This window comes from Phocoena phocoena, chromosome 5 (genome assembly GCF_963924675.1).
Source record: "Phocoena phocoena chromosome 5, mPhoPho1.1, whole genome shotgun sequence".
Taxonomy (NCBI): Eukaryota; Metazoa; Chordata; class Mammalia; order Artiodactyla; family Phocoenidae; genus Phocoena; species Phocoena phocoena.
In genome coordinates this window covers 137,649,584-137,676,982 of record NC_089223.1, presented here as the reverse complement: position 1 = coordinate 137,676,982, position 27,399 = coordinate 137,649,584, and the positions used below count along the sequence as shown (strand labels likewise).

At 60.1% G+C, this 27,399-nt stretch overlaps 1 protein-coding gene across 2 annotated transcripts; it reads left to right on the top strand.

Moving 5' to 3' along the window:
* The first annotated feature begins 411 nt into the window (after positions 1 to 411).
* Positions 412 to 16,724, top strand: SH3BP2 (SH3 domain binding protein 2). 2 transcript variants are annotated; one of them, XM_065877637.1, is made up of 13 exons: positions 412 to 627; positions 6,209 to 6,348; positions 7,500 to 7,602; positions 9,022 to 9,139; positions 9,495 to 9,565; positions 10,406 to 10,494; positions 10,756 to 10,824; positions 12,564 to 13,215; positions 14,600 to 14,723; positions 14,886 to 14,941; positions 15,423 to 15,504; positions 16,170 to 16,229; positions 16,587 to 16,724. In XM_065877637.1, exons 1-13 carry the CDS (start codon positions 545 to 547, stop codon positions 16,722 to 16,724), a joined length of 1,785 nt encoding a protein of 594 aa, XP_065733709.1. In that variant the 5' UTR covers positions 412 to 544. The 2 variants fall into 2 exon arrangements, with proteins under 2 accessions (XP_065733709.1, XP_065733707.1); XM_065877635.1 differs by lacking the exon at positions 412 to 627 and adding an exon at positions 5,045 to 5,208.
* The last annotated feature ends 10,675 nt before the right edge of the window (positions 16,725 to 27,399 follow it).

Sequence of the window (27,399 nt, the reverse complement as noted above, 5' to 3'; positions counted from 1 at the left end):
GGTGGGAGCACGCCCAGGTAGTAGTGAGCTCCCCGTGCGGGGCATAAGCACCGACTTCTTGTGTGGCTGTCTCTGGGGTCAGAGAGGCCAGGCCTGGCGCCCTGGGCTTTGGGGCTTCAGCGATTTGCTGGGAAGAAGTCAAACATACAGAGGTGGCCCTGGGGGGGACCGGCGGGGAGCTGCCTCCCGGGGGCATAGCTGGCCTCATCCCGGGGCCTGGTGAGCTGCGGTCTCTGGCCACAGTGGGCGTGGCCCAAAGCTAGCAGGCCACACGGCACTGACTGGGCACAGCGCTGGGCCTGAGGACCTCAGAGGGTGGAAGGCAGGAAGTTCTGGCTACCCGGGGCTGCCCAGGGGCCCGGCAACAGGAAGCCCTGGGCGGGGAGGAAGCCCTGGAGGCCACGGGCCCCAGATGCAGCAGGCGGCTGTCAGCAGGAGGCTCCGCGGGCGGAGCCGGCCCAGCACTCTGGGCTGCGCGGGGGCACCGCACCGCGCCAGCCTAGGGGAGGCCAGCTGAAGCCCCGCCCCGTGGCCCCTGAGCCACATGGCCTTCCTGGGCCCCAGGACACCTGCCCCCAAGCCGTCGCCAGGCAGGAAGACAGTCATGTGCTGGGTCAGTGCCACCAGGTCAGCAGGGCGGTCCTGGTGTTGGGGGCTCGGGAGGTGGCGCCGGCCCAGCACCTGTAGAGCCACTCAGGGAGTCCCCGTGAGGAGTCAGAACCCCCCCTCAACGGGGCCCGCGGTGGGACGCACAGGACGCTGGCCCTGGGCCGCGGAGAGGAGAGCCCTCAGCTGGACGGGGCAAGTGGGAGCCCAGAGAGGACAACCCCGCCCCCTGGTCATGTGCTGCCCTGCCTGGGTGGCCTTGGCGTTTGGGTCCTGGGTGCACACATTGTGTGTGTGCGTGTGTGAGTGTGATGATGTGTCAGTGTGACCGTGCCTGCACTGCGGGGACACGGAGAGCTGTGTGAGCTCCCACTGCCTGCCTGCCCTGGGAGCGCAGTGCTGGGGGGCCTGGCAGGGAGCCGAAGAGCCTCAGGGTCTCAGGGACCCCAGCCCAGGTCGTGCCTCCCTCCCTCCCTCTGGCATGGCTCGTCACTGGCCTTCACTGGAGATTTTTGGTTTTCATTCTTTTATGGAGAAAGATTCTGGGAAGAGGAAGGGGGAGGAGAAACTGAAAGGAGAGACGGAACCAAGAGGCGCTGCGGCCCCGCCCCTCCAGCGCCACCTAGCGCCCGCTCTGTGCGGGGCGGGACAGGCTGAGCGCTCCACTATTCACTGGCTGTGTGACTTCTGAGTTACTCAGCTTCTCCGAGCCTCGGTGTGTTCATCAGTGTCGTGGGGGTGACACAGGTTCACACGTCAGGGGGTGTTAGGATGGTGACGTGGGGTGGTCCTCGAGAAGCACAGAGTCTGGTCCGCACGGTGAGTGCCTGGTGTGCTCCATGCGAGTTGACGACTTGCTGAGCTTGTTCATTAGTGTCCTAGTCTGTGAGATGGAGGTAAAGCAATGCCTGTGGGGTTTAATGAGCTGTCGGGTCACACTTGGCTCTGGACCAGTGCAGGGCTGCGGGGTAGTGATGATTACTCTGACCTGTGCCCAAGCTGCCTGCCCAGGGCACTGGGGCCACCCATGAAAGGTCCTGCTAGCCCCTGGAGGCTGTGTGTGTGTGTGTGTGTGTGTGTGTGTGTGCGTGTGTGTGTGAATATACACGTGAGTCAGTGTGTGTGTATAAGTACATTTGAGTGCAAGCAGGCATGTGTGAAAATGAGTGCACGTATAAGAATGAATGTGAGCGTGTACATGTGCGATGAGTGTGCATACGTATGCGTGTGAGCCTGTGTGAGTGAGTACATGTGTGTACGTGTGCACGTATGATTATATGCAGGTGGGTATGTGAGAGTGTGTCTTCGGGCGTGAGTGTATAAGCGTGCATGCAGGCCTGTGATGAATGAGTGTGTGCATAGGTGTGAGTGAGTGCACTGGGGGACCTGGTCTCTTCTCCCTCGGGGCTGGGACCCCCCAGACCCTCCTCACCCTGCAGCTCCCACACATGGGCGGCCTGGTCACCACTGACGGAACCCCGACCCTGTGGTCCACGAGGTGCCAGCTCCCTCACCACAGCCAAGACCGCACCTGTGGGTGCAGGAGAGGAGAGCCGAGGGAACCCCGCCCTCCAGCGCCTTCCTCATGCACCTTCCAGGCAACCTGGTGCACAGGCTCACACCGGTACACACGCGTGTGCACACACACTGACGTGCACACACACAACCTTCTGCCTTCGGGCCGTGCGGCTCATGCACACATCCTGTCTTCTGGGTGCACCGTGTGTGACAATGACCGAGTGTGCGGAGCCACGGCTCATGTGTGGGCCTGTGCAGGGGATGTGACCACACGCCCCGGAGGCTCGCAGGCCCAAGGCAGGTGGAAGCCACAGAGCCTGCGCTTCCTGGAGCCCAACGGGGCTGTCTCTGTGGGAAAGAGCAGCTTTGTCCGGCCTGTTCTGCCCTCACCCCTACAGCCTTGGGCCTTGCGTCACACAGACCAATCGCAGCTGAGAGAGAAGGTGGGGGTGGGCACGGAGCAGAGACTGGGGAGCGTGCCTAGCACTGTGCTCCTGGGCAGGTCCCAACACAGCTCAGCCAGTGGTGCAGGGCAGGGCCGGGCGGCCATCAGGATGAGCTTCCCCTTCGATGGTCCATCTTCTGGAGAAGGGCGGTGGATGTCTGTTCCTGAAGCAGGGACATTCCCAGGGGAGGCGAAGGTGGAACACGACCAGGCCTGCTACAACCCACCCTCCCCACCCAAGGTCAGCCCGTGGACACCCAAGAGCCCTCCTCCTGCCCGCAGAGGGACGGAGGCCAGGTGAGACTGAGCCCCTCACAGGCCTGCACCTGCCTGGCCACCAAGCTGACCAGGGTGGGACCGCACGCCACCCCGGCTCCTTCCCCATGCTCGCTCAGGTGTGGAGCCAGGACGAGGGGTGGGCCCCATCATCCTCAGCTCTGCCTCTGGCACCCCCTGCCCCACACAGATGCCAGGTCTCCTTACAGATGGGGGAGGAGGCGATGGAGCAGGGTGGGGCTCTGTTTCAGCTTCCTGCGCCTTCCAGGCAACGTGCAGTCCCCAGCACCCAGCAGGGTCAGCATTCTACACCTCCTTTGGGACTGCCTGGGTGCCCCCTGTGTGCTGGGCCTGAGCTGGTGGGACCACCTGAAAGAGGGGGCACTTGAGTTAACCCTCTTCCATTTTTGGATTGTTCGTTGCTAGTGTAGAGAAATAGGACTGATTTTGGTGTATCCATCTGGTATCCTGCCACCTTGCTGAGCTTATTTATCAGTTCTAATCATTCTTTCTTTAGTGGATCCCTTGGATTTTCTAATCATCTCATCTTTGAATAGTTTTACTTTTTCCTTCCCAACCTGCATAGCTTTTTTTTTTTTTTTTTTTTTTTGCGGTACGCGGGCCCCTCACCGCTGTGGCCTCTCCCGTTGTGGAGCACAGGCTCCGGACGCGCAGGCTCAGCGGCCACGGCTCACAGGCCCAGCCGCTCCGCGGCATGTGGGATCTTCCTGGACCGGGGCACAAACCCGTGTCCCCTGCATCAGCAGGCAGACTCTCAACCACTGCGCCACCAGGGAAGCCCACGCCGACCTCTTAGAATGAGTGCCTTGCTCTTCGGTTTTGGGAAGAGTTTGTGAAGGACTGGTGTTCATGTGAACCACCTCTTGAGGGTGAGTTAGTTCAGTTGTAACAGCAGGCAGTGGGAACAGTGTGGATAGAGGCCTGAAGGGGGGAGCGCAGTGGATTTGAGTAACAGGAGCCACGGGCCGGGCTGGTGCAGGCACACACACAGGAGGTGGAGGGCTGGAGGACAGCCTGTGAGAAAGGTCCACAGGGGCTGGATCCAGAAGGGCCAGCTGGACATGAGCAGGTCCTGGAGCTTTAGAACAGAGCAGTGACGGGCATGGCGTGTGTGCTGGAGCCTGTGCTGAGGGGAGGGTGATGGAGGAAAGAGACTGGAGGCCAGGGAGGGACTTGAGGAGAGGAGGTGGGGTGGGGCTGCCCGGAGGTGGTGGAGGGGGGCACAGGCAGGAGGCAGCCTAGAGGGCTGGGAATGCTGGGGGCGTGGGGCTGGCAAGGGCACTGGGAACAGGCACAGAGGCTGGCTGGAGCCTCAGTGTAGGGAGGCTGCTGTAGAGGCGTGAGAGGCAGGGGCTGGTTGCAGCGGGAAGGGGCCAGAGCCCTGGCCTGAGGCAGAGGCCTGGAAACCAGGGACCTCCCGCTGGGTGGGAGCAGGGCGGAAGCTGTTAGACCCACCCTCTGCTGCAGGTGGCCCATCTCGGTGGCAGCCTGTATGCAAGTGGAGGTAGAGAAGGCAGCATGCTTGGGAGGCCAGCCTGTAGCCAGCCTAGGGGGCTCCTGGGAGAGGTGCCCACATCCTTCCAGGCAGGTGGAGCTGCCAAGGACCGGAGCCCTGACCCCTGCAAGGAATCCCGGGTCAGAGAGGCGACGCAGCCCGCCCAGAGTGGGCCACTGGGGAGGAACGAGGGAGAACCGGCAGCCCCGCCCGGGAGCCTAAGTGCTCGCGCCCCGGGGGGCCGGGGGGAGGGGAAACTCGCCAGCCAGCCCCACTTCAACTCCAGCTCAGCCCCGGGAGGCGGGGCGGCCCGCACCACCCTTGACAGAGCTGCGGGCCGGGGCTCCGGGAGGAGGAGGAGGAGGAGGCACTTTCCCAAGGTATCGGCCGCCAGGAGCCGGAGGGGCTGGGGCCCGGGTGTAGGGGCGGTCGGGGGCCCTCCAGCCGCGCGGGGTCGTGAAGCCGGCTGCTGCCCGTTCACCTCCGTGGCTTCCCGACTCCGGGCGGCCCCTCAGGCGTCCGCCCCGCGCCCCCGCGTTCCCGCGCCCCCGCAGCCCCACCCTCGCAGCGGCCGGCGGGGAAACTGAGGCCCCGCGGGCTGACGGGCGGGGCGGTGCCTCACCTGCGAGGGGCGGAGCCGGAGGCCGGGCAGGGGGCGGGGCAGGGGCGGGGGGCGCGGCGGCATGGCGGGCGAGGGGCTGCGGCCGCGGGCCAGGGGCCGGCGGGAGGAGGGCGCCGCGGGCGAGGCGGCGGCCCGGGCGCGCGGCCCGATGCCCTGTCGGTGCGCGCAGGGGAGACGGGCGCGGGCCGACCCACCGAAGCCGGCCGTGCCCATCGCGTGGACGCTGTGAGGACCGAGCCGGCGCTTCCGGCGGGAACAAAGGCGGGCGGGGGCCGGCTCCGGCGGGTCTGGGGGCTTCGGACGGGGCGGGGGCCTGTCCGTCTGCCCGCACCTCCCGGGACGGGCTGGCGCGGGGCCCCCTCCTCCCTACGCCCGCGGGGTTCTGTCCGGTGCGGGCCGCCGGGCAGGCGCGGGGGTGGCGCGCTTTGTCGGAGGCTCCACTGTTGGTTGGGGCGCAGGCCAGAGGGGTGGCTTTGTGCTTAGGTGGAGCTGGAGCGGGCAGCCCGAGCGACCTGGGCAGGGGCCGAGGAGCAGGCGTGCGGGGAGGCGGGAGGTAAACATCTGTTGGAGCCTGCCGGTTTGCTGAAAGCGGAGTGTGTGTGTGTGTGTGTGTGTGTGTGTGTGTGTGTGTGTGTGTGTCAGGAGTTCCAGCAAGGCTGGGCCTCTGGGTCTGACCCGAACTGCTCCTCCAACTCCACTGGGGCCTCCGGACGGACCATGCCCCAGGTGGGGTGGGGGCAGGCACTGGATAAAACAGTGCGGGGTGGGTGGGTGCTGTTCAGAGGGACCAGGGGTGCGGTGCGGGAGGCCCCGAATGTGACTGGGCATTGAGGTGCGTCACAGAAGAGGGGAGTCTGAATCTGGGTCTTGAAGGGCGAGTAGGAGTTCTCTGTGTGAGGGGGGGGCAGTCATTCCAGGCAGAGGCCGGAAGTGTGAAACTGAAAGAACCTGCCAGGTTTCTGGGAAAGCAGCTGGAACATGAGTAAGAGGCTGTTGAGCAGCGGGGCCTTACAGCTGGGCCTGGAATGTAGGGCCCTGCGGGCCTGGGTTAACCCTGAGGCAGGCAGCCTGCCCCTGGAGACCGTGCACGGGGTGGCCCCTGCCCAAATGATGCCCCAGACTGACTGGGACACTGTGGATCCCAGCCAACCCACCAAACGATTGTTTGGCGAGGGTGCGGCCCCCAGCCCTGGCTGAGACATGTCCCCTTCCCGTTTTATTGTAGCTTCATGGCGGCCGAGGAGATGCACTGGCCCGTCCCCATGAAGGCTATTGGTGCTCAGAACTTGCTGACCATGCCTGGAGGTGTGGCCAAGGCTGGCTACCTGCACAAGAAGGGCGGCACCCAGCTGCAGCTGCTCAAGTGTGAGTCCCCTGAGTGGTGGGGAGCACAATGGGAGGACGTGGGGACAGGGCTGAGCCCCACTGGACCTCCTTGGCCAAGCACCCTTCCTTTCTGAGCCTCTTCTTCCTTTCTTACCTGGTGGGCCCTCCAGAGTTTCCCTTCTCTCCCTGCCGGCACCCCCTCGGGGCCCTGAGGTTGGCCTCCCCAGCCCCCAGGACTGTGGAAGGGTCTGGGGTGGTGCAGCGGGTGGAGATAGGAGGGCATTTGGTGCACAGTGCTGACCAGCTGGACAAGGGAGCTTCAGCCTGTGGCCAGGGGCGGGAGCCCTCGTTGGCCTGGTAGGTCTGGCCCCTGGGTGGTTCCCTCGCCTTATCAGGTGGGTGTTCAGTGAGTCAGGCAGTCACTCTGTCCGCAGTGAACCCACGTACCAGGCCAACAGCCATCTGGGTGCTGGACCTCCAGAGCTTCATGAGACCGGGGCTCTGGTGCCTAGGACAGCAGGCTGGGAGAGGGAGAGAGCCCCCAGGCCTGGGAGATGCTGAAGCCCAAGAGCATCAGGGCCTTGCCCACCCCTCTGACCAGCCACGAGCGTCCCGTGCCTTTGCTCAAGCTGTGCCCTTTGCCAGGGACTCCCTGGCCCTGTGCTGCCTGGTTGAGGTGCCCCAGGCTGACTGGTTTGGTTTCTCTGTGGGCTCCGATTGGTCTGCCCTCCTCTTTGAACAGGGAGCCTCCAAGGAGGGGCTGTAAATGAGCCTCCAGGCCTGGGAGGGGCTGCTCAGGGATGGGGCAGTAGCCCCAGGGGTTCTCACCATAACTGGCTCCACACCAGTGGCTCCTGTTGGCAAGATCTCTGGGCATCTTTGCCCCGAGCCTCGCTCCACCCAGCAAGGCGGCTCTGTGGCCTCCCTAGGCCTCTGGCCCTGGCTCTGCCCTTCCTTGAGCCACTTTAGTCCCTTGTCCCTAGGGCCTGCGGTAGCGCCACACAACCCCGTGAATCTCCCCTGCCCTGGAGGGACCAGCATGCCCATCCATCTGTCAGCATTTGGCCCCATGGTAGACTCCTGGGGAGGGGGCAGGAGGCCTGGCCTGGAGTTGCCCAGGGCCTCCAGGCGTGGTCCCTGGAGTGGGGCCTGCCCAGAGGCTCAGCCCCTGCCCTCGCCCCGCTCCGCAGGGCCCCTGCGCTTCGTCATCATCCACAAGCGCTGCATCTACTACTTCAAGAGCAGCACGTCCGCCTCCCCGCAGGGCGCCTTCTCGCTGAGTGGCTACAACCGGTAAGTGCCCCACTGACCCCCAGCCCCACGGCCAGTGGGTTCGCCCCCGGTTGCCACCCAAGGCGAGTCCAGGCTTTCCTGAGATGGTTCACACCCGAGGCTGGGGCTTCCTGCAGCTTTATCAGCCTCAAGGGTTGCAACAGCCTGCTCTACAGGGTCCCCGTTCGGTCGCAGCCCAGTGACTTCTGCGTCCCTCCTTCCTCCCCACCTTTTCCCCCTCAACCATCTCTGCCTCCTTTTGGCCAAGAGCCCAGGCCCTGCCCCAGGCCCCCTGGCTCCCGGGGCCTCCCAGGCTGGGGCCAGTTCCCTGCTGCGGGCTGCCAGTCTATCATTTGGCCAGGAGCCTGCCCTCAAGGAGCTCTCTGACTCATGGGCACTGGGCCTCCCCCTCCCCCCCTCCCCGGGGGATGGGGCATGTTGGCACGTGTGGGCCCACCCACGGCCTCGCCTACACGTGGGGGTCAAGTGTGATTCCTGACTCTAGGTCTTGGTGTCACACCACCCAGGCCCTGCACCCAATGGCATTAGTCTGTGCCCCTGCCCACCCCAGGAGGGCCCAGCCCTTCCTGCCTCTGAGAACCTGAGGGTCCCGTGGTGTCAGTGGCAGGACTGGCGCCCTTGGTTGGGGGGGGTGACTCTAGGCCTGCACTCACATGCTGGCCGCAAGCTCTGTAGGGAAACTTGCCCCAAGCATCCAGCCCAGTGCCCATCCGCCAGGTGGAGGCCGGGGGAGGCTCCAGGGCCCTGTGGCTGCCAGCGGGCACTGGTGGGTCAGACTCTGGGGTCCCCTGCGGAGGGACATTTCCTTTCCCCAAACACAACCACCCCTGGCCTGATGGGAGTGCAGCCTTGCAGCAGGGGATGGTCCAGGCCGTCTGATGGGCCGGAGGGACACACCTGCCCCAGGCGCCCAGCCTGACAGCGCCCCCCATGGTAGAGTTTGTGATCTCTACGCAAACTCCATGTCCGGGCTGCAGGAGCGGCCGCAGTGATTCACTTCCCTGAAATGTTCTCAGGCCAGCCACCTGGCAGCAGGGGCAGGGCTGAGGGTGACACGAGCCCCATGAGGGTCCCCAGGAGGTAGGCCAGGGACCAGGCGGGGCCCGAGGCATCCAAGTAAAGTAGCATTGGTGGGCAGCGAGGGTGGCATGTCCTCGTCTCAGAGCCCTGCACGTGCTGCTCCCTGGAAGCCTTCCTGGACCCCTGTGCCCTCCGCTCACTGCCCACCCTTGCCCACACGCTTCCTTCTGCCTGATGCATCCAGGCCTTCAGCCAGCAGCATCGATGGGCCAACCGTCCAGATCTTCCCATGTCCCTCGGGGCGTGGTGCTGGGTGCCAAGACCTGTCCAGGGGAGGGGCTGTGCTTGGGCCGTCCCTGTGGGCATGGGCCGCATGGTGACCACTGGCACTGCCCTCAGGGTGATGCGGGCAGCTGAGGAGACGACATCCAGCAATGTCTTCCCCTTCAAGATCGTCCACATCAGCAAGAAGCACCGCACGTGGTTCTTCTCTGCCTCCTCTGAGGACGAGCGCAAGGTGATGGGGGGCCGGGTTGGACCTGCCTTGTGGGGACAGGGAACTGTCAGGGCCCCCGTCCAGGCCCGGAGGGGCCGTGGCTGGGGCATGGGCAGCTGGGTGGGTGCCGCCCCCCGGTCTCCAGTCCTCACGCCCAGGGCCTGGCGCCAGCCCCCTCACACTCAGAGCACGCTGTCTCAGGAGGAACCCTGGGTGGGCTGAAGGGGGGCCGCGGCCCCAGAAGGGCCAGCCAGGGTCGTCTTCCCCAACCTTGGTGGTCGACACAGACCAGCCAGTGCGGGCAGGGGAGGAGGGATGGGGGTGGGTTCCTCCCCTGGGCCCCATCATGCCCGCTGAGGGCCTGACTGACCCGCAGAGCTGGATGGCCTTGCTGCGCAGGGAGATTGGCCACTTCCATGAGAAGAAGGAGCTGCCTCTGGATGCCAGGTGGGCCTGGGGGTGTGATGGTGGGCGGGTGTCACTAGGGCCCTGGACTTGACACGTGTGCCTGCCTCCTGACCCCTGAGGGCTTGGCCCAGAATCCCCTCCTTGAAGGCTTTTCTGAAGGTGCCAGCTGGGCCACGTGTGTGCAGGGTGTGCACCTGTGTGTGTGCACCCCGTTGGTAGTTCCTGTTTGGGGATTACACGTGCTTTTACTTGCGCACCCAGGAAGCCCGGCGTTTCTAGCAGCTCAGGCCTTCGGGTTCCCAGCGCCCCTCACTAGGGAGTGAGAGCAGACTGAGTGCCCGGGGCAGTGGCCCAGCCTGTCTGGGCGTTGATGACCGCACGGCGAAGGTGGCTCAACAAGCAGCGGGGGCTCTCTGGGCAGGAGCTGCATCCATCTGGGCCTTTCAGACATGAGAATAGGGAGGCCCAGGTAGGGCTGGGCACACCTAGGCGGTCCCACAGGCCCCTGCCTGAGCCCCCAGGGCAGGAGCAGGTAGGGATGTGGGCCCAGCCTTGAGGCCTGGCACCGTCTGGGCGGTCGGGGTGTACTTGTGGCGAGAACCACGGTGGGGCTGAGGAGGGAGACACCACAGCTTCCAGTCCCCTTGTCTGCCCTTGTTTCGTGTGTAGACGTGTGTCTAGATCTTTCTGTGTCCGCACGTCTCTGTGTGTGTTCTCGTGTTTGTCTGTGTGTGTGTGTCTGCATCCGCGTGTCTGAGTGTGCACGTGTGTGTGGCTGCGTCCTTGTCTGTATGTGTGTGTGTCTGTCTGCGTGTCCGAGACTGTGAGTGCAGGGGACCCCCTGCCCGGTACTCACTGCCCTGCCCGCCCTGCGCTCAGCGACTCCAGCTCGGACACAGACAGCTTCTACGGTGCCATCGAGCGGCCCGTGGACATCAGCCTCTCTCCGTACCCCACTGACAACGAAGGTGAGGCGCGTCCGCATCCTCTGCCCGCCGTCTCTCCACGCCTGGCTGCTGCCCCGGAGGGAGACGTAGCTGGCTGGCCTCCCTGCTCCGTCCCTTCGGCTTCCCCAGGCAGCCTGGGTCTTGGGTTCCCATCCTGCCCACCTCATCCTGGCCCTGGGCCCCCCTGAGGGAGCGAGGTCCTGAGAGCCCCGCCCGGCCACCCCGGCCTGGGTGCAGCTGGCCTGGGTGGCCCTGAGTCCGACCCCTCCATCTGCCCCACAGACTACGAGCACGACGATGAGGACGACTCTTACATGGAACCCGACTGCCCCGAGTCCGGGAAGCCCGAGGGTGGGTGGGGCACCCGGTGGGCCTGGGGAGCGCTGGGAGTAGAGAACAGGGGCTGGGGCCTGGAGCAGAGGCTCCCCCACCCTGGGCTGGGGCTGTCGGCCTGGGTATGGCTCCGGGTGGCCTGAGGCCTGACCGTCTCCACCTCGGGCCTCAGTTTTCCTCCTTCAACCCAAATATTGGGAGGAACGGAGCAGAAGAGGCTGGCTCTGCTCACCTGCTCCTCTGATCTCCTCCAGTTTGCCTGGGATGGGGGAGGGGCGGTGCAGAGGTAGGTGAGGGGGAGCCCCACACATGGGACGCTGAGCCAGGGCTGGCCCTGGGGGCTGAGAACAGGGAAGGAGGATAGCTCGCTGTGAGCACCTGTGGCCAGATGGTCACTCAACTGCCTCACCCTGCCCCCACCCCCCAGAGCACTCGGCCAGGCAAGGGGACAGGCTTGTACCAGGCATCCCAGGGAAGCGCAGGGACGGGTGGGGGAGGGCCACGCCTCTGTCCTGCGTCTGTCGCATCACTTACTGTTCCTTCCGCCCCCAGCTCTCCTCCCCCAGCTCCTCTTGTTCTTGTTGATTTCATCATGGTCGGGGACTCCCTGTTCCTTGGCCTTCTCTCTAGCCACCTTGTCTTCTGCCCCCCTCAACTCCTCGTGGCCTCCTCTTAGCTGTGCCTCCCTCGAGTGCACCCGGTGCCAGCCCTCTTCCCTCCTTCTGGGGCCCCAGCTCCCACGGGCCTTCAGCCCACCAGGACCTGCAGGCCAGCACCGAGCCCACATCAGACCCTCGTCCGTTCTCTGGTCTTTGCGTCCTCGCTCGCCCACTTCGGGCTCTCATCTCTCGGGCCTGTGACCACAGCCCTGGTGAAGCCCTGCCTCCGTCTGCCCCACCCCTGGCTGGAGAGAGCCCACGGAGGCCTCACCCTCAGCCCCACCTTGGACCTCCAGGGGCCCAGTGCCCCGCACACCTGCTTGCGCATTCCCAGCTCCTCACTCAGAACGCCTCTCGTCAGGGTTCCCACCCCAGTGCCCGAGGGTGGCACTTGGCCCGGGGCCCCCTCCCTGCCCCCACCTGCCTCGCCAGCCCCAGACACCTCGTGCTCCAGGTCCCCTCCCGCCCAGCACACGCACGACCCTGGGGCTCAGGCCTGGCCCGCTCCTCTCCTGTCGCTCCTGGGCCACAGCCAGTGTCCTCGACAGGCTGTTGACTCCTGACATTTCCAGCTGGGGCCCCTCCTCTGAACTGGGCCTGGGCCCCTGGAGTCCACTCGACGTCCCTTAGGTGTCTCGTGGCACTGTCAACTTGTTAGGAGCAAACCCAACCCCCAGCTTCCCCCAGCCTGCTCCCGCCTTTCCTCCTCACCTCTGTCAGTGGGACTTCCAGCCGCCCCAGCTGAGGCCCGCTCCTGGGAGGCTTCCTTGCCCCTTCGTCCTTCTCGCCCCGACCCGCTCCCCCGGAAGCTGAAGGCTCCTGATGTGACACCTGGGCTTCAGGAAGTTTGCACAGGCTGCCGTATGGGGGACAGATCGGGAGGGCCGGGCGGCCTGGGGTGGGCCAGCGTCCCGGAAGGAAGGCTGCATCGGGAGTGCTGGGCATCGGGGCTGTAGGCCGCGTGGCCGGGCTGGGGGGCTGGGCGCTGAGGGGTTGCACGCCTGCTTGGCCCTGGCCGGCCCTTGCCGGCAGAGGTGCTGCTGCTCTGGCCTCTAGCAGGGGACCCTCGCTCACCAGATGGGTCTCCTCGCTCTGCAGATGCCCTGATCCACCCACCGGCCTACCCCCCACCTCCGGTGCCCACGCCCAGGAAGCCCGTCTTCTCTGATGTGCCCCGGGCCCACTCCTTTTCCTCCAAGGGTCCAGGCCCTCTGCTGCCACCTGCACCCCCTAAGCGCAGCCTCCCCGATGCCGGCCCGGCCCCCGAGGACTCCAGGAGGGAGCTGCTGGGCCCGAGGTGGCTCGAGCCCGGCCCCAGGGTGCCCGCCCCCTCCCGGAGGGTGAGTGAACCCCCACCAGGCGGCCTGCCCGCCGTGCCCAGCCGGAAGCCACCTTGCTTCCGCGAGGACGCCAGCTCTGGCCCAGAGCCCTGGGTCCCTGGCCACGGCGCCAGCTCTTCCTGTAGCTCTGCCAGCGCAGCCGCTACCACCTCCAGGAACTGTGACAAGCTCAAGTCCTTCCACCTGTCCCCTCGGGGGCCACCCACACCTGAGCCCCCTCCCGTGCCGGCCAACAAGCCCAAGTTCTTGAAGGTGGCTGAAGTGGCCCCCCCGAGGGAGGCAGCCAAGCCCGGACTCTTCGTGCCCGCCGTGGCCCCCCGGCCTCCCGCACTAAAGCTGCCCACGCCCGAGGCCACAGCCCGGCCCGTGATCCTGCCCAGGCCAGAAAAGCCGCCCCTCCCCCACCTCCAGTGAGTCTGTGGCGCACTGGTGCCACCGGGACCCCTCCCCAGCCTGTCTTCCCACCGGTGACCCAGCCTCCCTGCCTCTGGCACACAGCCCGTGACGGGCGCCAGGTGACCCTGGCCTGGGTGGGGGGAGGAAGGCGCCTTGATGGCCCTGGGCTGCCTAGGCTGAACGGCCTCCCTTACACCTGACGCGGGGGTTCCCAGGGGTGTCCCGCCTGGCCCTTGAGGTCCAGCCCTGTGGGTGGTGAGCCTGGAGCCCGTGGCTGCCTTGGGGAGCAGTGGGCGAGGCGGGGCTCTGGGCACCCCGGCCTCCCAGAGCCGCTGCCGTGCAGTGAGGGCCCTCCGGGCGCTGCCAGCCTGCCCAGGGACGGGTGCTGTGGGGAGGTGTGGGACTGAGCCCTCCTGAGCCAGAAGTGCCCTTCCCGGCCCTGTCTGGGGCTCCAGATGCCACCCTGGGTCTGACGCCACCGAGGCTGCCTTTGTGCCCTTCCCGACTGGGAACCTGCCAGTTCCCAGTGGAATGTGGAACGTGTGTGTGACTCACCTCGAGGCCTGCTCGAAACACTTTCAGCTTTATTGCTGGGCAGTGCCGGGAGACTGGTGTGTCCTCACACCCACAGCCCGCAGGGCCCTCAGCAGGGAAGGCTCCGGGAGCCCCAGCGGGGAGCCTGAGTGGGCACGCTAGTACGGCTCCTCCTGAGTACTCTTGACCACGGCACCCTTCTCCCTGGGGCTCTGTTAGCACTGCCACCCGTGCGGGAGTGCCTGGGAGGACCCCTTGGCACACTCACGGTTCTGTTTTGTGAGGGGCCACAGAGTTGTAGGCTGGCTCATGTGTTCGTGCTCTGGGTCTGGACCTGAGTGCCACGGGGCTGCGTGTGGCAGAGCTTTTCGTCCACAGCACAGCCTCACCCACAGCCTGGCAGCCCATCCCAGGGTGGCCTCCTTTAACTCTCCCTGAAGCCCTGGAGGCTCGGACCATGTGGCTACAGTGAGGGGCGTGTCCCTTTGGCTCGACCCATTCATATCCGTCCCATGGCTCTGGGAGGAGTGCAACGTGGCTGAGGTCACAGAGCTGGTCCGTGGCAGCACTGGGCCCTTTGCCCACAGCGTCTGGGGCCCAGGACCCCCCTTGCCGGTGACGCCGGCTCAGGCGGCCAGGCTTCAGGCGACTGCTGCCGCCCCAGGGCGGTCAGCGTGGAGCTCCCCAGAGCTCTGTGGTCCTGAGCCTTTGACAGCCACCAGGGCCGCAGGCGCCAGACCTCATGGGTCCCCAGGCTTGGTGTGGTCACTTGGGAGGCATGGGGAGCAGCGTCTGGGGGGAGCAGAGCGGGCCTGTCCCACGTCTGGCAGCGACACGGCCTTCCTCCATTTGCTTCCCGTCCAGGAGATCACCCCCCGACGGGCAGAGCTTCAGGAGCTTCTCCTTTGAAAGACCCCGGAAACCCGCGCAGGCTGACACGCCGCAGGCGGACGCCGGTGGGGAGGACTCTGATGAGGACTACGAGAAGGCAAGGCCGGGTGGGGCGCCCAGATGTCCGACGGGATGGGCGGCTGCGGGGGAGCTGGGGGCGCGGGACACGGTGCGCAGCCCCAGCTCCCGGCACAGGCTGGCAGCCAGCGGGGAGAGCCCCACCCGGGCCTTGACGCTGACCATGCCCGCCTCCCTCCAGGTGCCACTGCCCAGCTCAGTTTTCATCAACACCACGGAATCTTGCGAAGCGGAAAGGTCAGTGTGAAGCCCTCCTTCAAGGCCTTGTCTTGGCAGACCTGAGGTTCTCTGCCGCGCCCCGCCCCCCACACCTACACACACACACACCCCTACACACACACACACACCCCTACACACACACCTACACACACACATCTACACACACACATACCCACGCACACACACACACGAACGCACGCCCTCTGGTCTTCCTGCTCTTTGGTCCCCCTCTCCAGCCTCGGTGCTGGGCAGTTACTGGGACGAGAACACAGCTGAGTGCCATGAGAAACCCGGCGAAAGAACGACTCCTGCCAGCTCAGCCCCTGCTCTGGCCTCGCCCTGGGCTCTGTGCGGCCGGCCCTCGTGGTCCCCAGTGCTCTCGGAACCTGAGCTGCAGAATCTGGGACGACAGAAAGCCACGTGGTGGTGGGGGCTGGAGGGTCCTTGAGAGAGCTGTCCGAGGGGGGGCTCACCTGTTCACACGGCTGTGTTCTTGTAGGCTGTTCAAAGCCACGAGCCCCCGGGGAGAGCCCCTGGACGGCCTCTACTGCATCCGGAACTCCTCCACCAAGGCGGGGAAGGTAGGCACCCAGGGAGGGTGCTCAGCCGCCACCCTGCTGTGCAAAGGCCTCCAAGACGGCTGCGTGGTGGGGTCTGCCGCTCTCTACATACCTGGGCTGACAGGCGAGCACAGAACTCTACAGTTCGTAGCTCATTTCCCCGCACAGCCTCTTGGCTTCTCAACCGGGTTTCATCCTTGAGGTCTACAGCCCCTTCTCCCCATCCGTTCTCAGGAACTCAGCACCGTCTGCAGTGGTGCCCACTCCCCAGCACGGGCGTGAGGCACAGGAAGGGTTGGGGGGCCCGGGGCTCTGACGGGGTAGGGGGTTCCCCTTCCTGCTCTTTGAAGGGGAGGCTGCCTGGGGCCGTGGGAACGTTAGGAGGTCTGCTGGCTCTGCCTGGGCCCCTCCAAGGGTGACTCGTGTGACCTCACTGAGCCTGTTTCCCCTTGAGTGTCGGAGATGGTCCTAGTGTGGACCAGGCACCTGCTACTGTCATTCACGTCTTAGCAGAGCCTCTGAGGGCAGGAGTCCCGGGGCAAGGGGCCGCCCATCCTGACCCTGCTGTCCATGGGCAGGGGGACCCTCTCCCAGGGACCCAGCCTCGACGCTGCTGCCCCCGCACCCCGAGTCTGTGTCTTTCCTGAGGGGAGTGAGCCGTCCTCTGCCCGCTCCTCTCCCTGCAGGTTCTGGTCGTGTGGGACGAAACCTCCAGCAAAGTGAGGAACTACCGCATCTTTGAGAAGGTGAGCGGGCTGGCCTACCCGAGGGCCCTGGGTGGGAGGGGAGACCTGGTCCGGGGCTCGGCTGGGGTCAGGGCAGAGTCTCCCTGGGAGAGCATAGGTAGTGGGTGGTCTGAGGCCAGCACTCCCAAACGCCCCTCCTCCGCCGTCGCCTCTCTCTGTGGCCCCACCTCCCCCCCTCTCCTGGCTTCTCTGTGTCCTCCACTGACCCTAGAGGAGATGGGGTGATCAGCCCTCGGCCCTAGGCTTACTTACAGACCTGGCCTGCGTCCCCTGGGCAGAGTGTTACTGCCGACCGCCCCGTCTTACAGGGAGGGCCGGCTGGCTGGCCCCTCTGACTCTGCCCCACTCCCCACCCAGGAGGCGAAGTTCTACCTGGAGGGCGAGGTCCTGTTTGTGAGCGTGGGCAGCCTGGTGGAGCATTACCACACTCACGTGCTGCCTGGCCACCAGAGCCTGCTGCTGCGGCACCCCTACGGTTACGCCAGGCCCAGGTGACGCCTGTGCTGCCCGCTGCTGGGCAGAGACGGCCACAGGGCCACAGCCCTGGGCCCCGCAGAAGGAGACCGGCCTGCACGGGAGAACACGCGGGAGCCAGCGCCGTGCTCTGACCCGGGGCCTCCCCAGTGGATGCCTCACAGAGATTGCCAGGCCAGGCCCTGCCCAGCAGGCTGGGTCCCCCGGGGCTTGGCCAGGCCCTGGGCTCCAGGGAATTGTGTGGGGCTCTCCTGTCTCACCCTGCCCACCTCCCAGGAGCCTAGGACTGAGCCCAGTCTGGACTTGATTTACAGAAATTCTGGTACCCCCAGCACACCCCCCTGGCACTGGGCTGGGAGCTGGGTAGGGCTGAGGTATTTGGGGTTGGGCAGGGGCTGGACCCCCAGGAACGCTACAACACAGGCTCCGTGAGGGGCCGGTGTCGCACAATAAAGCACAGATGACCTTTGCCCCGGTGGCCAGGGCTGCACTGGGAAGGGGGCACGGCCAGCCTTACTGAGTACCCACACCAGCCTCCGAGCGTTGACTGTAGCAGGTCAGCTCACGGGACCTCTAGGAGGTGGTCTTGTTTTCTAGGCCACAGGGCGCTAAATGACTTACCCTTGGGTCCACAGCTGGTAACAGAACAGGACCCAAAAAGTTGGACAGTCTGGGCCCAGAGCCTGTATCCAGAACGCCGGGTTCTGCCGCCAGAAGTCAGGTCCAGGGCAGTGAGGCCCCTCACATCAGTAACTGGGTCATTCGTTGGCTTAACCAGTGGTTACCGGGAGACAACGGGGCAGAAGGTACGCACAGCGCCCACCGTCCATGGCAGCGGGGTGTGCAGGGGCTGGGAGCTTGCAACGCAGCTGGGGGCTCCAGGAAGACTTCCTGGAGGAAGTGATGGTTACAGTGCTGCAGGAAGAGTAGGCCCTGTGTCGGCCAGGGGTGGGTGGGGACAGTGGTACCCAGATGCCCAAGTCGTCTGGTCCATGCCTGGTGCAGGCCCAGCGCCGATCATCCCCTTGCTTCCTGTCACGGAATCCCAGCAGCCTGCTCTCCCTGGCGTGGCCTTCCAGGCTGGAATTTATTCTTTTCCTCATAAAAACAGACTCAGCTGGGTGTCAGGGCTGGCAGGGAACCCAGGGTCATTTGCTCCTCGCTGCACTTTGTGTTGGGAATGAGGAATTTGCGATGTAAAAGCCAAGCCACAAGAGCCTATGTGCCCACTAGCCATTGATTAATGGTCCCAGAGGAAGGCCCTTTGGACGTCCCCTCCCCTGCCCTGGGCATGTCCTGGGGTGAGGTCGTTGGAGGAGGAGAGAGAAGTCCCGTCAGGTGGGAGGCTCCTGGAGGTGCAGCAGGGGAGACAGCAGCCATCTCCTCCCAGGAACCGAGTGTCCAGCACCACCTCTACAGATGTTTCTTCTTCAGCCGCCTGGTGGAGTTGGGGAAACCGGAGCCCCTGGTGTTCCTTCCGCAGCATCTGTGGGAAACCAGCAGTTCCTCCTTCCTGCAGTTGCAGTCCACTGCCCTGAGCCCAGTGACGCACACCAGTCCCCACTGTGGCTTGCAGTTTCCCTTCCTGTGAAATCAGAGAAGCATTTCCAGCAGTTTTCTGGGGTCTGCTGTGCTGCTGATTGCTGTAGGACACATGACACTAATGCCTTTAGCGGACACGCAGCCACTTGGCAGCCAGCTCATACTTGAAGACCCCTGAGCTGGAAGGTTGGGGGGTTCTGGTGTCCAGAGCCAGGTGATAGGTCCTTCTGGCTGCCTGGACAGATGAGACCTGTCGCTGCTAGAGGCCCACCCCAGAGCCCAGCCCAGGGCCTGCCGGGACAGCTGCCCTCCTCTGAGCTCACACCCCAGGCCCAGGGCCTCGGTTGCTAGAGTGTGTGTGTGGAGGGTAGTGGATGGGGCCCCAGGCACGGTCCTGCAGCACGCAGGAGGGTCTGGAAGGGGTCCCACTCTCCCGAGACTTGCCATGAATGTTCTGTTCCTCACGTAGGGCTGGAGGGTGGTCACCACAGGCTGAGCACTTCCTGTGCTCAAGGTGCTGGGCTGCAGACTTGACCTAGGTCCAATAGCTGCCCTCCAGGCAAACTGTTTTACAGGTGAGAAAACCCAGGTTCAGAGAGGCCTGGATTCCAGACCCAGCCGTGTGATCTGTCCTTCACTGCTGAGCCCAGACCCTGGCCCCCGCCTAGCTCCCTGCCACCCGCGTGGCCTCGGACAGTCATTGCAGGGTGTCTGGTTAGCCTGCCTCCCGGGGTTCTGGGCATGCCTTCACCCAGCGAGGGGGCCACAGCTCCGGCGGCGGGGGGGGGGACAAGGCTGACCTGCCTCACTGTTCTGCCCTCCCAGCCGCAGTCTGTGGGTAAACTGATGGGGGCCCCACCCGAGGCGCTGTGCTGCTCCCTCACCTTACAGATAGGGAAACTGAGGCTCAGAGAGGCTTCGCTGACCTGCGCATCCCGATGGTGAGTCCAGAGATGGTTCAGTTCCTGTGCCAGGGAAGAGGGCCCTGGACGCTTGGGGAAGCTTCTCCAAGCTGAGCACTGGACATGGTTTTACTTTTCCTGCAGTTCACCAGAAGGAGTGCAGTGAGCCTCTGTACCTTCTGTTCATAGAGAGTTTTATTGTCAAAAGATGTTTTTAGAACCAGAAGAGACCTCACAAACCAAGCCAGGGTTGTTCCGGTCCCCACGGCAATTCTGGGTCACATTGCACGGACGCCCCCTGCTGGTCCGAGGGGGAACTTCTGGCACCGCAGGCTGAGCACCAGGGGCCTGGGCCCAAGGGGCTTCTCGTCCAGCTGGGCTGCACTGGGCTGGCCTCTGCAGGGCATGGCATAGAGGACAGGAAGGCCACCCAGGGAATACCAGGCAGAGCTGGCCCTTGAGCCAAATCTGCGTGTCTCTAGAGAGGCAGTGAGGGGCAGGCCACAGCCTGTCTCTGCCTGTGACTCGGCAGCAGGGAGCCCCTGTCTGTGCCCCGGAGATGGTTGCTAGTGGCCATCCCGCACCAAGCCACCAGCACTCTCTCGGGAGGGAGAGTCATCGGATGCAAAGCAGACCTGACCCATCTGCCTCCCTCAGACTTCCTTTGCTCCTCAGAAACCGCAGAGGCTGCCTGACAGCTGCCCCTGTGTCGCCCTCCAGCTGCATCCCTGGTCACGCTCTGAGCTACTCAGAGCTGAGGCACCTCCTTTCTCCTTTCATTTCCGGTGGAATGAAACACATCCAGAAAAGTGAACAGAACACAAATGTACAGCGTAACAAATGGCTATGAAGCGAACCAGGCCCCGTGTGCCCTCCCCAGCTCAGCGCCACCCCCTTCCTCTCTCACAAGTAACCCCTGCCCTCGCTTTGGGGAGGCTCACATTCCTGTTTTGCTATGAAGGCTTCATCCATCACAGTGCTTTCCTGTTTTCGCACGTTATGTGAATGGAATCATACAGATGCAACCTTTGGCGTCTGGCCTCTGCTCGTTACATCTTTGAGATTTGTCCAGGTTGCTGTGCGTAGCTGTGGTTTGTTCAGACTCATTGCTGAAAACTGTTTCATTGAGTGTAGCGTAGTTCATGGATCCATTTTACCGTGGATGCACGTTTAGTTTGTTTGTAGTTTGGGACAATCACAGTGCTACTAGGAACAGTCTTATCTGTGTTTGTGATGCATGTGTGTACAAGTTTCTCTAGGGTATGTACGCAGGAGTCTGGCTCCTGAGTTCTAGGGCCTTTCACTGTTTTCCAAGAATTTTGCAGTAAAAGAGGCTTCCCTTGGTTCCACATCCTTGCTAACACTTGGTATTGTCAGACTCTTCCTCGTCTTTGCCGGTCTGGTGGGTGTTTAATTATGGCTTTAATTTGCATTTAGCTAATTACTAATGAGGTTGGGCACATTTTCATGTATTTACTAACCATTTTGATTTTCTCTCCTGTGAAGTGTCTATTCAAATCTTTTGCCTATTTTCCTGTTGTTTTCTTATTAGTCTATAAGAATTCTTTATATAGCCTCAATATTGTCAGCGACATGTATCATATATATCTTCTCCAACTGTATAATTGTTCTTTGCACATAGCAAGAGATAAAGATTCACTTTCATTTCCCCCCCATAGGGTTACCCCACCTACCCCTGCATCATTTATTTATAACCTGTCCCTTCCCCAGCCATCTGCAACGCCACTTGCCATATATCCATATATGTGTAGGTTTGTGGCTGGACTCTGTTCTGTTCTATTTGTCTGTCTGTTTCTATACCAATACCAAGCTCTCTTACTTACTGTTGCTTAATTATATCTTTTTTTTCTTTTCAAATTTAGTTTATTGGATGACACCACCCAAATAACACCATGCCCACTATTTTTTTAAATTAATTAATTAATTTGGTTGTGCCGGGTCTTAATTGCGGCATGTGGGCTCCTTAGTTGTAGCACAAGAACTCTCACTTGTGCCATGCATGTGGGATCTAGGTCCCTGACCAGGGATGGAACTCGTGCCCCCTGCAGTGGAATTACAGAGTGCTAACCACTGGACCGCCAGGGAATTCCCTTCAGGTGACTTTTAACTTCATTGAGCTCCTCATTACTTGATATTTATTGTACGTGTCTAGTTTTGTGGTTTTTTTTTTTAACTCCTACATAAGACAGTATTTCTTTTTTCTTTTTTTTTTCTTGGAAAAGGAAGGTGTACTTTAATAGCATTTAAACTTTTTTATGATGATAAAATATAGATAATATAAATTAACCATTTTAAGCATGCAGTTCTGTGGCATTAAGTACATCACGTTGTTGTGAACCATCACCACCATCCATCCCCATAACTCTTTTCATCCTGTAAAACTGAAACTCTGTATCCATTAAATAGTAACTCCCCATTCCCCCTCCTCCAGCCCAGGCAACCGCCATTCTACTTTCCGTCTTATGAATTTGACTATTCTAGTTCCCTCATACAAGTGGAATCATCATTTGTCCTTTTGTGACTGGCTTATTTCACTTAGCATAATGTCTTTAAGATTAATCCATATTGTAGCATGTGTCAGAATTTCCTCTTTTTTAAAAAAATTATTTATTTATTTATTTATTTATGTTTTGGCTGCATTGGGTCTTTGTTGCTGCGTGAGAGCTTTCTCTAGTTGGGGCGAGTGGGGGCTACTCTTTGTTGTGGTGCGCGGGCTTCTCGTTGCGGTGGCTTCTCTTGTTGTGGAGCTCGGGCTCTAGGCATGTGGACTTCAGTAGTTGTGAGACGCGGGCTCAGTAGTTGTGGCTCGCGGGCTCTAGAGCACAGGCCCAGTAGTTGTGGTGCATGGGCTTAGTTGCTCTGCGGCATGTGGGATCTTCCCAGACCAGGGCTCGAACCCGTGTCCCCTGCACTGACAGGAGGATTCTTAACCACTGCGCCACCAGGGAAGCCCCAGAATTTCCTTTTTAAGGAAAGAAATAATATTCCATTGTATGGATGGACCACATTTTGTTATCCATCCGTCAACGACACTTGAGTTGCTTCCATCTTTTGTTTATTGTTAATAACACTGCTATGAACGTGGATGTACAAATAAGTGTTAAGAGTCTCTTTTCAGTTCTTTTGGGTATATACCAGGAATTGGAATTGCTACGTCATATGGTAATTCTTTAACTTTTTGAGGAACCACCATATCATTTTCCCCAGTGGCTGCACCATTTTATGTTCCCACCAGCAATGCACAAGGGTTCTAATTTCTCCACATCCTTGTCAACACTTATTTTTTTCTTTTCTTTTTAAAAAATAATAGCAATCCTAATGGATGTTAAGTGATATCTCATGGTGATTTTGATTTGCACTTTAATGCTTAGTGATGTTGAGCATCTTTTCATGTGCTTATTGACCATCTGTATATCTTTGGAGCAATGTCTATTCAAGTCCTTTGCCCATTTCTTTTCTTTTTTTTTTTTTAATGTTTATTTATTTGGATGTGCCTGATCTTCATTGCAGCGTGCGAGATCTTTAGTTGTGGCATGCAGGATCTTTTAGTTGCAGCACGCTGGCTCTTAGTTGTGGCATGTGGGATCTAGTTCCCTGACCAGGGATCAAATCCTGGTCCCCTGCATTGGGAGCGTGGAGTCTTACCAACTGGACCACTGGGGGACTCCACTTTGCCCGTTTCTTTTTTTTTTTTTTTCTGTACGCAGGCCTCTCACTGTTGTGGCCTCTCCCGTTGTGGCGCACAGGCTCCGGACGCGCAGGCTCAGCGGCCATGGCTCACGGGCTCAGCCGCTCAGCGGCATGTAGGATCTTCCGGACCGGGGCACGAACCCGTGTCCCCTGCATTGGCAGGCGGACTCACAACCACTGCGCCACCAGGGAAGCCCTGCCCATTTCTTAATTGGGTTGTTTGCTTTTTTGGTGTTGACTTGTAGACAGTATTTCTTTTTTGTTGTTGCTTTTTAGATATTTATTTATTTTTGGTTGCCCCGGGTCTTAGTTGCGGCTTGTGGGATCTTCCTTGTGGCATGCGGGATCTTTAGTTGCAGCATGAAGGATCTAGTTCCCCGACCAGCGGTTGACCCTGTGCCTCCTGCATTGGGAGCGCGGAGTCTTAACAACTGGACCACCGGGGAAGTCCCGACAGTATTTCTTATATACAGTTTTCTTAGATTGGGTTCTTTAGAAGCAAAACCTGAAACAGGGATCTTGTGCAACTGATTTATTGCTCTTGTGCAAGTAGTCTCAGGATAAGCTGAATGGGGGAATCAGGATGGTGCAAAGGAAAACACGGGAAAGAGGTGGTCTCAGCTGGAGACTAGCCTTAGCCTGGTTCTACAGGAAGCTTTGGAATGCGCCTTGTCCTACAGAGTTGGTTTTGCTTTGAGGGGACCAGACTTGTGTGACCCTGGATCAGCATTACTGGCCAGGGGTCGTCTGGGTAGGGAGATAATCTCCTGGGCAAGGGCAGCACTCTGGCAAAAGGGGCTCTCTGGGCAATTAGTAGCTAACATTCACAGCACCTGGAGAGGGGACCACTTTTAGCACCAACGTGGAATGGGGATCTGGACCGGGCACCAGTGGTAATTACCAAGTCCACCCCTTGAAGTGCTGAGATCCACTTGTTTCTCATATTAAGTTCAGTCCATTCAGACACAGACTCTTCAGTATTCTCACTGGTTCCAGTATCTGGGAGAACTTCCGAGAGATGGGTAGAGGGATGAACTATGTGGCCCCCACTGTTGCAGTTGGACTCAAAACCACAAATGATACCCAACACCTCCCTTTTCCACTACCCTTTCTAGATTTCTCTTCTTGATGGCTAGGCTTTTGGCTCTTCGAGTCCCTGGGAGCCTGTGCTTACTGGGCCATGTTGCCATGCTTGCCTGTTTACAGTCACTGGGTATGGGAGAACCAAGAGCTACCCTGCCCCTTGGAATGCCTGAGTGCCAAACGCACTCCTGCCTGCCCCCATCATGAGGCTGGCAGCCCTACATACAACAACGAGGGTTGGTTACCTCTGCCAACGTGGCCACTTCTTTCTGTGCCTACTGATCTACTAACATAAGTTGTCCCACGTGACCAGGTGGCAGCCATAGCTTCAGCTTTACTAGGTCCCTGGGTAGAAATGTCCTCTTTGGTAATCCAAACCTCTAGGCTCAGTACTTAATGTTGCAGAGCAGGAAGTGCAAATTCCTCAAGGCGGTGACTGGGTAGTCCACCTGTTAGGGACGGAGCCTCGTAAAGTGGTTACTTCTTTTTTTTTTTTTAAGATTTTTTTTTGATGTGGACCATTTTTAAAGTCTTTACTGAATTTGTTACAATATCGCTGCTGTTTTATGGTTTTTTTTTTTTGTTTGTTTTGGTTTTTTTTTTTTGGGTTCGCGGGCCTCTCACTGTTGTGGCCTCTCCCGTTGCGGAGCACAGGCTCCGGACGCGCAGGCTCAGCGGCCATGGCTCACAGGCCCAGCCGCTCCACGGCATGTGGGATCTTCCCGGACCGGGGCACGAAACCGTGTCCCCTGCATCGGCAGGCGGACTCTCAACCACTGCGCCACCAGGGAAGCCCTATATTTTGTGTTTTTGGCTGCGAGGCATGTGGGATCTTAGCTCCCTGATCAGTGATCGAACCCACACCCCCTGCATTGGAAGGCGAAGTCTTAACCACTGGACTGCCAGGGAAGTCCCAAGTGGTTACTTATTGGTACAGAGTATGTACCACTTCCTGGAGGACAGTGCTCTAGGCTCCCAGGTTGCCATCTCCAGGTTGGAGCCTCATTTGAGCCTTCATGTGCCTGGTCCATCTCTAGTAGAGCAGCAACTTCTAGATGGTGCAGTTTGTGACAGAAATGGTGGGTCCCAGGTCATGTGCCCATTGCCATACCTCCTTTGCCATAAAGCAGGTCCTTTAGTGCTAGGCAGTTATGTGGGATTTCAGGTCAGCAAACCAGATACGTTGTGAGCTCTTGATAATGGTGCTGGCTGAATTACTGCAGGCAGAAAAGGCAAATCCACACCCAGATACATGGCAATCTATCTTGGTGAGTATGGGTTACTGCTTTTTCTCGGGTAGAAGGGATCCAGTGTAATCAACTTGCCACCAGGTGGCCGGTTGGCTCCTCCAGGGGCCTCAGCCTTGGTCTCTGATGCTGACAGGTTAGACACTGGCAGTGGCAGTAGCTGGATCAGCCTTGGTTGTGAGGAGCTTGTGCTGTTGGGCTCATGCATAGCCTCCACCCTGCCACCACGGCTACTTCATTGATGAGACAACTGTGGTGGCAGAGGACAGATCCTAGCTGATCCCCATTGGCTGAGCCATTCCGTCTGCCTGGTGTTTAGTGCCTCTGTGGTGGATGCTCACTGGTAGACATTAATATGCAATACAAAGATCTCCATCCTTTGTGCCAGTTCTCACAGGTCCATCCAAATGCTTCTTCCCCCTGCCTCTTGTCCCTGAACTTCCACGTTTCTCCGTCCAGGCTCCTGACCAAGCAGCTAAATCACTTCTCACTGCCCATGAGCTCAGGCCATGTCTCCCTCCCACAAAGTGAGTGGTCAAGTTCACTACTGCAAGCTTTGCCTATTGGGGTGATTCCCCTTTGCCACCTTCCTTCAGGGTGGCCACTGAATGGGGATACAATGCAGCATTAGGCCATTTTCAGGCCACACCAACATAGTTAGCCAACCTTCCATGGACCAAGCATATACCTTTTCCTCCTCTGTCACTGTGTCACAGGGAATCCCCTGAGACCACAGGTGAACGCTAAGGGAGAGGTATCACAGCTATAAGAGGAAGTACGTGAATCCAATCCTGGATCAGATGCTTTCAGATGATGATTTACCTACCTGGCTTTATGCCTTGGTGGTCTGACAGAACCAAGTGATGGGCAGTTCTGGCCTCAGATGTCCCATAGAAACACTGCATTTCTACCGGAGCTCAGTAGCAAGCCAGAAGTTACAGCATGGGGGAAGCCATGCTGCATGTCACGTGGGATCTTATACCCCGACCACGGATTGAACCCACACCCCCTGCAGTGGAAGCACGGAGTTTTAACCACTGGACCACCAGGGAAGTCCCCAGAAGTTACTTCTTGAGCTGCTTGGATCTGGGTGGGTTTGTAGTTTTCATGAAATTAAAAGAATTCAGCCATTATATCTTCAAACAGTATTTCTGTCCTCCCAACACTCACCTCTATGTTCAGGGACTCCAATTAACATCTATACTAGCCCTCTTGAAGTTGTCCTACAGCTCATTGGTGCTCTGTTCATTCTTTTCCAAGCTCTTTTCTCTCTGTTTCATTTAGTTTCTTTTTTCACGTCTTCAAGTTCACTCAGATTTTCTTCTGCTGGGTCTAATCTGTTGTTTGTTTTGTTTTGGGTTTTTTTTCTGGTTTTTTTTTTTTTTGGCTGCGTTGGGTCTTAGTTGCAGCACGCAGGATCTTTCCTTGTGGTGTGTGGCCTTCTCTCTGGTTGTGGCGCATGGTCTTCTCTCTAGTTGTGGCGTGTGGGCTTCTCTTTAGTTGTGGCGTGCAGGTTTTCTCTCTCTAGTTGTGGCCTGTGGGCTCCAGGGCACGTGGGCTCTGTAGTTGCGGTGCATGGGCTCCAGAGTGCACGGGCTCTACAGTTCGCGGCATGCAGTCTCTCTCATTGAGGCACGCGAGTTCAGTAGTTGTGGTGCGCAGACTTAGTTGCCCCGTGGCCATGTGGGATCTTAGTTCCTTGACTGGGGATTGAACCCACACCCCCTGCAGTGGAAGCACGGAGTCTGCATTGGAAAGCGGATTCTTTACCACTGTACCACCAGGGAAGTCCCTGGGTCTAATCTGCTGTTGATCTCACCCAGTGTATTCTTCATTTCTGACATTGTTTTTCACCTTTATTTGTTTGACTTGGGTCTTTTTTGTATCTTCTGTGTCTCTACTTAACATGCTCGGTCGTCTTCTACTCCTCCCTTCCTCCTTCCAGCAAGCCCCCACTGAGACCTCATGTGGGCCAGGCCTTGTTGCTGGGTGCAAGGGAAACAGAAGTGATAGATGCAGAATTGTGGAGTCTTGTCAGAAAAGTCTTCTGAGAAAAGCCAGTGTCCAGGAGATCAAAGGTTACTGTCTATTATCCATAGACAGTATCCCCGACCCTCTGTGGACAAGGCCAAAGGGGACCCTGCTGGGAGGGAAGGTCTGGATTCCACACTATTCTTCCACTGCTCAGCTCTGGGCCTCAACTTTCTATGG

Coding starts and splice junctions, on each gene's coding strand:
- SH3BP2 (XM_065877635.1), top strand. CDS start 5,045: ATGGCGGGCGAGGGGCTGCGGCCGCGGGCCAGGGGCCGGCGGGAGGAG. Junction 5,209..6,208: donor GTGCCCATCGCGTGGACGCT/GTGAGGACCGAG, acceptor GTTTTATTGTAG/CTTCATGGCGGCCGAGGAGA. Junction 6,349..7,499: donor CCAGCTGCAGCTGCTCAAGT/GTGAGTCCCCTG, acceptor CCCGCTCCGCAG/GGCCCCTGCGCTTCGTCATC.